Genomic DNA, 12,333 nt, shown 5'->3' on the forward strand with positions numbered 1-12,333 from the left:
AAATGCAAATACTTTTATCAGTGAAAGTGCAAACAGAACCTAAAACTGCTCTAAAAAATAGTTTAATATTGTAAATGTAAATGTCTCTTAGAAAAAGAAACTCAAAATGACTGATTACGGCTTAAATAAATTGCCATATATTTTTCTTCATCAGAATTAGCGAGTTGCTAACCCACTAGGTCTCTAAAGGAATAGCACCCAAATCAGTTAAAGCAGGCAGAAAGAGGGGTGCAGTGCCTCTGGGAAGGGTGGGAGGGTAAAGCAGAGAATGTCTTGAGCCTAGACAGGTCGATAATAACAAAAACAGCAGCTTGTAGGTCTTTTACTCCATGCTTACTATGAGACAGAAATAATGCCAAACACTTCAGAGGCATTCTCTCATTTTACCCTACAGGCTCCTATTCTATGTGGTAATTTCATAAGGTATGTACTGTTACAGCTTCCATTTCACAGACAATCTAAGTTAAGCAGTTCCTGCAGTATTACAGAGCACAAAAGAGTATATAGAAATAATCCTTTAAATTCCGAAGCCTATAGAGTTCTTGTGTTGTGTTAGGATCTATTCACTTGTTGGTGTTAATACTGATATTTAACAAGAATGATCAACAGGCATTATCATTGGTGTGTTTATGGGAGAGGAAAATGGTGTTAACAAACCCTGGCAAATAGGATTCAATTAGGCGGAGTAATGGAGCCAATTTAAACGATCTGTACATAAATATTTTAAACTGCTGAATTAAAAAGAAATAAGGCATGACTTGTCCTCATATCTGAGGAGCCACACTCAGTCCCAAGAAATGACTAGAGAAACTTATTTGAGAAGCTGAAAGCCTTTCCTCTAAGATCAGGAACAAGACAAGGATGCTCACTTATCACTACTTCCATTCGAAGTAGTATTAGAAGTCCTAGCCACAGACAAGACAAAGAGATGAAAGGTGTCCAAACTGGAAAAGCAAAACTCTCATCATGTGCAGATGACATGGTACTATATATAGAAAACTCTAAAGACTCTACCAAAAAAACCGTGTTAGAACTAATAAATAACTAGCAAAATTACAGAATACAGAATCAATTTACAGAAATTTGTTGCATTTCTGTACACCAATAAAAAATTTTAAAAAATTTAAGTCCCATTTACAACTGCATCAAAAAGTATAAAATACCTAGCAATAAATATAACCAGAGATGAAAGACATGTACTCTGAAAACTATAATAAAATGTTAAAGAAAAAATTGAACAAGAACAAATATGGAAGGATATGCCTTGCTCATTGATTAGAAGGATTAATATTTGTAAAATATCCTTAACTACCTAAAGAAATAAGCAGATTAAATGTAACCCCTATTAAAATACCAATGGCATTCTTCTCATAACTAGAACAATTAATCCTACGATTTGTATAGAACCACAAAAGACCCTGACTAGCCAAAGTAATTCTAAGAGAAAAGAACAAAGCCAGAAGCATCACACTCCCTGACTTCAATTACACTACAAAGCTACACTACAATAACCGAAACGGTATGATACAAGCAGAAAAACACACACACAGACCAGTGGAACAGAATTAAGAGTCCGGAAATAAAGTCACATGTATAAAGGCAGCTAATTTTCAACAAAGGAGTCAAAAACATACAATGCAGAAAAGACAGCCCCTTCAGTAAGTGCTGGGATAACTGGAAAGCCACACGCAAAACATGCGACATGAAACTAGGCGACTCTCCGACATCGCGCACAAAAATCAACTCGAAATGGGTTAGAGACTTGATTATAAGACCTGAAACAACAAAACACAGACAAACACATAGGTACCAAAATTATAGAACTTGGTCTCAGCGGGTTTTTTGTGACCTTGACCCCAAAGGCTAGGGAAGTAAAAGCAAAAAGTAAATGAATGAGACTGTATCAAAATAAAAAGCTGCTACACGGCAAAAGAAAACATCAACAAAACTAAAGGGAACCAACTGAACGAGACAAGATATTTGCAACCTATACCTCCAGGAAGCTAATATGCAAATTACATAAAGAACTCATAGGACTTAAGAAAAAAGTCCAATTTTAAAAAAAGCAGGGTTGATAGATGGCCACGGGGATGGGGAGCGTGGCACAGGGATGCAGTCGGCAGAGCCAGAGGGAAGATAATCTGGGGGACCATTTCATAAACTATATAACCAGTGTACTATATACTTGAAACTAATAAGATAAAATGCTAAAAAGGAAAAGGCAGAGGCCCTAACAGACACATTTCCCAAGAAGACATACAGATCGCTGATAGACACGAAAAGACACTAACCTCACTAGTTACAAGCCACAATGAAATACCATCCGCACTTGTCAGAATGGCTATTAGCAATAAGAAATAAAAAGTGTTGGAAAGGATACGGACAAAAAAGGAACCCTCGTGCACTGCTGGTGGGAATGCAAACTGGTACAGCCCCATGAAAAACAGTGTGGAGGCTCCTCGAAAACTTTAGAGCTACCATGTGACCCAGAAATCACTCTTCTGGGCAATCACCCCAAAATTTGAAAACTTTTATTCGTAAAGATATATGCGCCCCTACATTCACTGCAGCATTTACTCACGGTGGCCAAGGCATGGAAACAAGAGTCCTTTGACAGGTGATTGGATAAACAAGATGCTGTACACGTATGCAATGGACCACTACTCAGCCTGAAAAATGGTGATACGGTGCCATTTGCAACAACATGGATGAATCCCAAGAGCATCAAGCTCAGTAAAATAAGTCAGATGAAGAAGGACAAGAACTCATGTGACAGATATAAAATAAAAAGCAACAAAGAAGTGCATATTCAGAGACAACGGTATGGTGATTACCGGGGGGAAAGGGAGGATGAAGGGAGTTAAGGGGGTCAAATACATGGTGACGGAAGGAGATTTGATTTTGGGTAGCGAGCGAATGATGCGACATACAGCTGATGTATTATAGAATTATACACCTGCACGTATACAACGTTATTAACCAATGTCATCCCAATACATTCATTTTTAAAAAGGACAGAGTTCCGACACGGCCCTTGCCCCAGCACACACACACACGCCTCCCCTCCTTTCAACATCCCATGGGTGCGTTTGTTCCAACAAATGGACACGGACGCATGATTGTCAGCCAAGGTCTCAACCACCTTTTACCCTTTAATTCCCACAGCTCCCTCACATGACCCTTTCAGGACACCCCGACCAGTTTACTGACTATCCTATGACACACCAAGGACCACAACTAGTCACTCTTGTGTCAAGGCCCCTGTCCCATGACCATTTTTCTGTCGGAAGACTGAGTGTCCTCCAAGGCCTGGCTTAAGGCTCACTCCTTCTAGAAAGAATGATTCTGACCTCGCGGGCCCACAGCGTTCTCGGCCATCTCTGAAGACCTTGTAACAGACAAGGCCCAAGACATCACAGCGGCAGATGTTCCCAAGGGGGCTCCTGCCATCAGATAAGACTTATGTGTGTTAATTCTGGAATGACGATTAAACTTCAATTAGACAGGTCTGCTAAGCATCAGTTAGCTTTACAGTCGCATCTCATGAACTGTTACTTCTACGTTACGAGTGAACCTTAGTGCCAGAAGAGGAATGAACCCAGTTCTTCCGACTCCACGCAATGCGACCAGCTGCCTGACAGTCTGTGACCCTGCCCCTTAGAAAAGCTGAGTGTGCAGAGAACAGCCAACAGAACAGAGCGCATCACCCACCCTCTGCACGCTGCGGGGTTGAGGAAGACCGTTGCCTTCTTCACGTGCGCGTTGGGAGGGATGAGCTGATTGCCAAACACCTAAAAAGGAAAGAAAGAAGAGTTTTAACTGAATGTTCTTTCATTCAGTCAGTGATCACATATATTCCTTCATTCCAAAAGAATTTACTTCCAACAGATACAGTATCTACTCTGGGGGGGGAAAAACATTCTTTCGTGATTTCATATTTACCAAAAACGACAAAAGTGTACATTCAATAAGCTGAATTTTGTATTGTAATAAAAAACCCTGCTTCACCTACTAGAGGTAACTTTTCTCCGTAAGCTATGACTAGGTTCATTATAAACACATAATACGTAAGGCCGAAGTCTGTCAGAAGGGAAGTTTAATCCATTTGTCTTTAGTTATCAGAGTACAGTCTTTTTCTACTTCAACTTATTACTAAAGTTTATTCATGAAGAATCTTTATCAATTTATCTTCATATCTTTATATATATATATATATAAAATAAACCAAATATTCTATTTGCTTCCTCTTCTTTGCTACCTGGTATAATTAAACAGCATCGACTGGCATAGAAAAAAAAATGTAGTATTTGCTAAAGACCTAGTATTTGCCATTTTCACATATATTATTCTTAGTTCTCAGAAACCTAGTAAGTATGAAATATTCTTATTTTAATAGATTAGAAAACCAAGATTCAGAAAGACTAAGTCAAAGTCCCACTGTTCATAAATGACAAGTCTGGAAGTTAACATCTCACTCCCAAACCCGAACTTTTCCTGCTCCATGGGCTCTAGAGAGTAGGTAGAGAACGAAGCAGAACTAAGAGGACAAGGTGTGAGGAGCCGGAACAGGGGCGAATGGGGCGCCTGCTGTTACATCTGGACTGAAGAAGAGTGGAAAAAGAAAGAGCAAGAAAGCACCGAAAAGGGCGAGACTTTGGGTCTCGGATGGCGGGGAGCAGGTCTGGGCCAAGATGACAGAATTCAGGTACAGAAGTACGAAGCAACGACGGGAAAAACGAGTTATACCAATTTGACTGACTAGCTAACTCGAAATCCATTGCCTCCCTGGTTTTCTTACCATTGTCTATTTTTTTGCTTTAAAAAATAAACTTTTTCTGAATACTTCAGAAAGACATACTGTTTATAAAAAATAATTCTGGTATATTATAATTTCTACTCTGTTTTCACTCTTGCTAAATTAGACCTTAACATTTGGCTGCCAAATCTGCAAATATTGTAATTTGTTCCTGTTCTAGCCATACTATTTTTGAAATGTGGCCAGAGATTACGTAATTAACTAGGTTCTCATGCCTACCAAATTCCAACCTGCGGTTCCAGATGATTCCTCCTTGTCCTTGTTTCTAGTCTTTAGAATTTTTCCTTAGCTACAGCTCAGGTCTCGGGTTTGCAGGGGGTTAAGGAGTTTATGTAAGATCACAGTGAGTTGAGTTTATGTGAGATTAAGAAACACTATGTTTGTTCAAGATCGTAATTAAAGGAAGGACATAAACAGGAAAAGCAACAGGAGGAGGCTATGAGATTGAACCGACTTCCTTTTATCACAGAAAAGCAGCCAAATTCATGTTAGGAAGCGGAGAATTAGAACAGCGGGAAGAGGCAAACATATGAGAGGGAGGGAAGAACCAGGGGAACACAGTTTCCGCAAAAGTAAGAGCAGAGGAATTCGGGACAGAGGAGACGCCCATCTTTGGGAAGGCAGCAGCCTCATGCCACTCTTCCTCAGCGGGAGAAAGGAAGGGTTCCCTCCCGAGAGGGTTTTCCAGCTGCTAAGAGAAAATTAGCTTGTGGTGGCAATCACCTTAAATTTAACACAAAGTTGATCTGAATTGATTTCCTCAACAACTTAGAACCATCTGAGATAAAACGGAAAAGTAATCAAATTCTGAAAACGCAGATTTAGAACAGTTAGATAATCACTAAAGAGAGGAATTTATTAATAGTATCTATTGTCATTGTCGTCCATGAAAACATTTCAGGAACAAACAGGAGGTTTGTCACCCACGTCTCCTCCTAAACGTATCGTATGTTTGTCACTTTTGACTTCCTGTTTCTTTTCTGGTATTCCCGACATCATAAACTTAAATGACATATAACAAAAAGGCAACTCAGTCATGGAAATTCACCTGCAAGGTATAATGTACAAATGTGGAGGGCAGGAAAGAACAAAAATGTGGTCTTAAACTTGAAAGGATTTACAGTTCTAATGAAACCAGTAGAGCCAGACACACGAACGTTTAAGTGCAAAACCGTGGGGCTGGGGCAGCAATGCGCGTGGTATTTATGGCTCAGCTGGGCTACAGAAACAGGCTCTAAAAATATGAGTCAACAGTTTTAAGAAGATTTGACTGTGAGAGGTAACACCTGCTCTGAACTGATATCCTTGGGGGTCGCTTGGGCCAGGGATGACTCAGGGTTTAGCCCCATCTCAAGGACAAGTGCAGACACGAACAAATTCCCAGAGCGCCAACCAATGTGTTCTTAGGACTAATCCTGAAGTAAATGAGTCTAAAGAGGTGGGCGTTGGACCGGCTCTTCACCAGATGGTTAACTTCCTCCGCTTCCATCCAGAGTTGGCTCCCCGCCCGATTCATCCCGATAGTGGGAGAAAGCGGCCGAAGCACACTGCTGCGGGCTCTGCGCGGCGCCCCGGAGCCGCCTCGCCTCCTGCACCATCGAGATAAGCGGGTTTTCAGTGGTGCGCGGTGAACGGCATTACCTGGGCTTCCTGACAGGCTGCTCTCCTTAGCAGGTTATCACTATCAAAGCAAACAAAGGAGAGTGAACATTAGCTGGAAGGAGGAGGTTAAAATCCAAACAAGTAAAATTTGTTTTTTGTTTTTTTAAATATGTACAACTCTTCCTTGTAAAATGCCCAAATGAAAGTTTCTTAAAGACCTGTAACAAATCATGGGAGCATTTGAAAAATACTTTCTCCGAATGAAATCCTGTGTTAAGTGTTTCCATAGTGTGGCAGGCAGAATAATGCCACCTAAAATGTCCACATCCTAATTCCCAGGACCTGAAAGTCTGTTACTTTACGCGGCAAAAGAGATTTTACAGACGTGATTAAGTTTAGGATCTGGCGATGAGGTTATTGTGGATTATGCAGGGGGGCCTGATCTAATCCCAAGGGTCCTTAAAAGCAGAGGAATGTCATGGCTTGCTCAGCAGCAAGTCTGATTATGGGAGAATGGTCAGAGATGTGACCTTGCTGGCTTTGAAGATGGAAGTCAGGGATATGGGTACCTTCTAGGAGCTGGAAAGGCCCAGAGCGGGTCCTTCCCCAGAGCCTCCAGAAGGAATGCAGTCCTGGATGACACCTGGATTTTACCCCGGTGAGACCTGCTAACCCACGGAACTGTAAGATAATAAATCGGTGTTGTATTAAATCATGAAATTTCTGATAATTTGTTAGAACAGCAATAGAAAACTAATGCGCCTATTCTACATTTTTCTAATCCGGCGGAAATTATTCGGGTCGTTTGCCATAAATAAACTTGATGTTTAGTTTTTTGTTACTGTCTCATCTGTATCTGTTTTTATATCACTGTCACTCAGCTGTATCATAAATGAAAAATTCTGGCATGAGGCAAAACTTTGGCTAGCAAAAATGAAAACATTCTATCAGAATATGCTCACCTTTTTAACATAAAAGTCTCTGAAATGTGTTTATCATTTATATCACAAGAGAACTTTAAATGGCTGACTGCCCGGGGCTCCTGAGTCTTCTTATAAGAGACATTTTTAATGCATGTTGCTAAGATCGCTGTTGTAATCAGGCTGAAGAAACTGGCACCCAGAAAGGATGATCAATAAACAATTCATAAAGAATTAAAAGGAGAAAAGGATTATTTCACTTACATTCTCTTTCCAGCCCTTTTTCATAACACCAAAGACCTTGAATTTTGCATGTTTACAGTAATTCACATCTAATTTTGATATTTACAGCTGAACTAAAAAAAGATTAAAATAAGAAACCGTTTGCTTTGTGCCACAGTGGCAGTCAGAGGCTGCTCGATGGTTCTTTCCGTAGCCAGGCTGCAGAACCCCTAGATTTCACAGAGCAGATTCAACAAGGAAGGACACAGTGTCCAAGGGGAAGGAGCGGAGCTGCCCATCTTAAACCCGACAGCTATGTTCCACTAAAACCGTGATGGCACCGGTACCTCCAAAGGGCACGCTGTCCCGGAGCGAAGATTCCACGGCACCGGGCCCTCGTGAAGTCTAGCTCACGAGGCGCCTTTACTGCCAGGCTCAGTGCCCACTTGCTTGAGGGACACTGCTCCACCGCCCGCGCCCAGAGCGAGCCAGCTGTACGAGCCGCTCCCCCCGCCCCACTCGAGATCCACGAATACGCGTAGTTTGCTCTTCTTTCCTCATCCTTCTCCATCACTGCTCTCAGTGAATCATTCTAACATCGGCACGCGCACACACACGCACGCACGCACACACACAGGCAAGGTGAGGTAAATTCAGGGTACGAACCAGTAAAATATTTAAAAATAACATTTCAACAACCCTTTATAGCTGACTTGATACAGCACATTCATGATCTTCTCTACTAGGACAAGGCGAAACACTGAACACTCAGTAACCGCTGGGTCACAGAAGAAAACAAGGTCACTTATAGTGGCTCGAGCACTGGTACCGGAGCCCCTGGCCTGGGGTTCCCAGCCCCCGCACGAGCCTGGGGCTGCCGCTTCCAGCCTGGCCTGACTGAGCGCCTCCTCCCACTCGCTTCGAAGTCTTTTCCAGCAGAGGGGTGAAGCTCTGCCTCCAATCTCGCCCTACAAACACATGCTCAGCGTGATTCTGTACGAGTCCTCTACGCGTCTGTAACGCTGTGTCCCTGCCTCTTCGCCCCTGTCCATTCCCCAGCCGCCTCCTCCCCTCTACTAGGGACAGGCCCCTGAAGGTGCCAGGCTCCTCGGGGGCATGGGGGAGACCAGCTGCCTTACTGCGTTTCGGCCACATTGATTCCTGCAGGCCTTGCTGAGACGGGAACAGCCCCGAGTGTGTCCAAGGACAGGGGACAGCACCCTGGGCCATTTTTTCCTAACATCTTTTCTTGGCTAGAAATTTTGATGGTTAACTTGTGATTAAGAATATTATTAAAGCTCGCTCTCCTGAGCTTACTAGCACTGCTTGATTTTATCTGAGTGCTATTCAAAATCAAAAGTTTTTTGATAGTTAATTTCCTGAATTTTAATGCGCCAAACGGAATATGTTGTTAGTGACACCTGTGAAAAAGCCAGAATGTTATCAATTTAGCTGCTACAAAAGGGAATCTCATTATAATCATACCTAATTTTTTTAATATCAAAAATGGTATTAATCACCTTGGTCTTGCTCTCCGAAATCAAGCTGTTTCTAAAAACTAAACATGTTCTTGAAGAAAAAAGATTTCTCCCATTGAGATATTCTCACGGTCTACAGCAAGCTCTGCAAACTATTTCAAAAGAGAAATTCTAAAACTGTTTCAGTAATGGCAGCATTGTGGGAATACGAGAGAAAGTAACTTAAATTTCGTAGAGTAACTACCATGTACCAGGTAGCATGACAGCTGCTTTCATAAACCTTGAATCTCTGCAGCAACCCGACAAGGCAGGCGTCATGTTCTCATTTCACGGATGAGGAAGTTGAGGCTCAGAGGAGGAACATGACTTGCCCGAGATCACGATGCTAAGGGGTAGAGCTGAGATTCACACTCCTGACTCAAATGCAACGATTTAATGCTTTTCCTTCTTAACATTAGATAATACTGAATGGGCAATGATCATTTCTATGCATACTTTATAGCACATTTATTAATCACATTTCCTCCTAGTCTCGTCTAATACAATCTTTTAGATTTACATTCATATTTTTATAAGTGCAGGTACAATAAAACTGCCCAAAGTAGTTGTTGAAACAAATTCATTTAACACAAAGTGCCAGGAACAGTACGGTGAAGAAGATTTGGTCCTGCCCTGGGGAAGCTTAGGATTAAGTGGGAAAGAACAACTTTTGGTAAATATTGGTGGCACAGTAAAAGATGTGTGTTTCCATCTGCCTCCTGGACACCTCTACCAGGATGCCCGCCACTCTCTCTCCTCTTGATAAATAATATGCCAGGCACTGTGCTAGGTGTCTGGGATGTACCGGGAAATAAGCCCAACATCCCCCATCTTCGTACAGTTTACACTTTGGAAGGGAAGACAGATAATTCAACGGGCAAGCATCATGTGATCTGACTTTTACCTGCTCCATAAAAGGGGCACATAACAGGAGTAGCTAACCTAGTCTCGAGTGAATTGGAAGGGGCTTTTCACAGGCAGTGACGCTAAAGTTGAGACCTAGGGGAGAAATAAAAAGCAGTCAGGCGAAACAGGAAGGCGAATCTGGGCAAAGGAAACAGCAGGCTGAGAGCCCACGAGTGCCAGGGCGCGACCGGCACAGGAAGCCGAAGGCGGTTTTTGGGCAGGTGGAGGCAGCTCGCCATGGGAGGGGCAGCCGGAGCGAGGTCTGACGAGTCAAGAACAGGCCGATCACCAAAGGCCCTTTAAGCTATTTAAGAAATCTGGATTTTATCCTAAGGGCCATAAAAGGCCATGAAAAGGGTTTAAGAAGAAAACTGATGTAACCAGTTTTACATTTTAGAAGAATCATTCTGACTGCAGTGTGACGAAGACATTGGTCAGTGGAAGACGGAACCTAGGGAGCCCAGGGGGGGTCTTCAGGAATCGCAGGGCAGTGATGACCCCGATGACGGCTGGGACCCGGACCCCCGCAGTGCGGACGAAGAGGGCAGGCTCCGCAGGGATTTAGACGGTAAACTTGATGGCTGGCTTGTGGGAATTAAAGGGAAGGGAGGGGTTCAAGATGGAGCCCACGGTTCAGCCTCGGGCCGTCCAGGGGGAGGTGGCACTATTCGGAGTGGAATGCAGTAGCGGGTACGAGTTTAGGAAGAAGGAAGCCGAGCTGAGGTTGGGACCTTTGGTCCGAGACAGTGGTGCGCACGCGGCGGAGGTGTCCAGGAGACAGACGGGAGCACACGTGTGGAACTCCCGTGGGCCACTTGCCTGAAGATGCGGACAGTACCAGGAAGGGACAGAGTGGGCGAGGCGACCTGTACGAGCAGGGAAGGAGCAGCGGCAGGCAGTGACAGCCTGGGACAACTGACGGGAAAAGCAAATGCATCTCAAGTCGACTGCGACTGCACCTCATTTGAAAGCCACAGGAGTAATGTGGTGGACAGTGGAGGAAAAGGTCAAGTACCATTTTCCTTCTCGCCCGTGATCCCCGAGGCTGCCTCCCCTCTAGGCGAACCGCATGCTTTGCTGTTCCTAAAAAGCACATGGATTTACCCTTCCAAGGATCTGGTCAACTCATCCTCTCCGCCTTTAAGGAACAGGAGGCCAAACACGACACAGCCATGCCCTTACCCTGCCACACATGACACGGACTGTCTGAGCTCTCTTATACGGGAACTGTCCCGAAGTCATGGATAATTCAGTTTTCCCTTCCACGGTACACAGCACAGACTCTTGTGGCTAGATGGCACTCAATAAACACCTGTTTAATAAATAAGTGGCAAATGTCTGAACAGCAGAAAGTGACTCTCTGTGCTCAGAGAGGCGGATTTTGTCCTATAGGAAAAAGTGAAGGTTATTCTTTACATGAGTACTTGGCATTCTTTTTTAATAAGTTTTATTTCTCAATTACAGTTGACAAACAATTTTATGCATACAACATTAGTTTCAGGTGTACAACACAGTGATTAGACTTTCATATAACTTACTAAGTGGTCACCCCAGTAAGTCTGGTACCCACCCGACACCATACATGGTTATTACGATGTTATGGTGGGGGATGGGTGCAAAGGGGAAGGGGAACATAGTGACAATATTGTGATAAGTTGTACAGTGGCAGACAATTACTAGGATTAGCGGGGTGATCACACCGTAGGGTATAAAATGTCAAATCACTACACTGTGCATCGGAAACTAATATAACCAATATAAGACTGTATACCGACTATACTTAAAAAAATAAAGGAGGTGGTATATATGTATAATGGAATATTACTTGGCCATAAAAAAGAATGAAATCTTGCCACCTGCAACGTGGATGGACCTACAGGGCATTATGCTAAGTGAAATAAGTCAGAGAGAAAAACGACGATGTGATTTCATCATATGTGTAACCTAAAAAAAATAAAAAAATAAAATAGAAACAAACTCATAGACACACAGAACATTTTGATGGCTGCCAGATGGGAGGGGGTTGGGGAGGAGGGGCGAAAAGGGGGCAGTTTTATAACCGCCAGTTATAAAACCGTCGCGGGATGCACAGCACAGGGAACACGGTGAATGACACCGTGAGGACTACGCACGGTGTCCGACGGGCACCAGACTGGGCATTTTGAACCAAGAGCTCAGCTGGGACGGCTCTTCGGTGTGATAACCGCCAAACGCAGGAGGAAGAATCGTCGTGGTGATCAAGACGACCCAAGGCGGTGTGTGCGGCGTGTGTATTCGGAGAGAGGGCAGTGAAACGAGAGCCCTCTAAAAAGGCTAAGCGGGGAACTCCCGGCACACCAGAAAGCACCAG

The 12,333-nt window shown here is 43.4% G+C and overlaps 1 protein-coding gene across 5 annotated transcripts in view; it reads right to left on the reverse strand.

The window, feature by feature from the left end:
* AGK (acylglycerol kinase) overlaps nt 1-12,333 on the reverse strand; it is a 73,012-nt gene that overhangs the window by 38,383 nt on the left and 22,296 nt on the right. For 3 of the 5 annotated variants that reach the window (XM_016133661.2, XM_036230815.1, XM_036230814.1), the window contains 2 exons: nt 6,458-6,497; nt 3,712-3,791 (listed from right to left, as the gene is read on the reverse strand). In XM_016133661.2, the coding sequence (XP_015989147.2) occupies nt 3,712-3,791; nt 6,458-6,497 (120 nt within the window). Of the gene's footprint in view, nt 1-3,711; nt 3,792-6,457; nt 6,498-6,987; nt 7,100-12,333 lie in introns of all 5 variants that reach the window. The other 2 variants (XM_016133660.2, XM_036230813.1) reach the window with 1 other exon arrangement.

The sequence above is a fragment of the Rousettus aegyptiacus genome, unplaced genomic scaffold (genome assembly GCF_014176215.1).
Source record: "Rousettus aegyptiacus isolate mRouAeg1 unplaced genomic scaffold, mRouAeg1.p scaffold_m13_p_13, whole genome shotgun sequence".
Taxonomy (NCBI): Eukaryota; Metazoa; Chordata; class Mammalia; order Chiroptera; family Pteropodidae; genus Rousettus; species Rousettus aegyptiacus.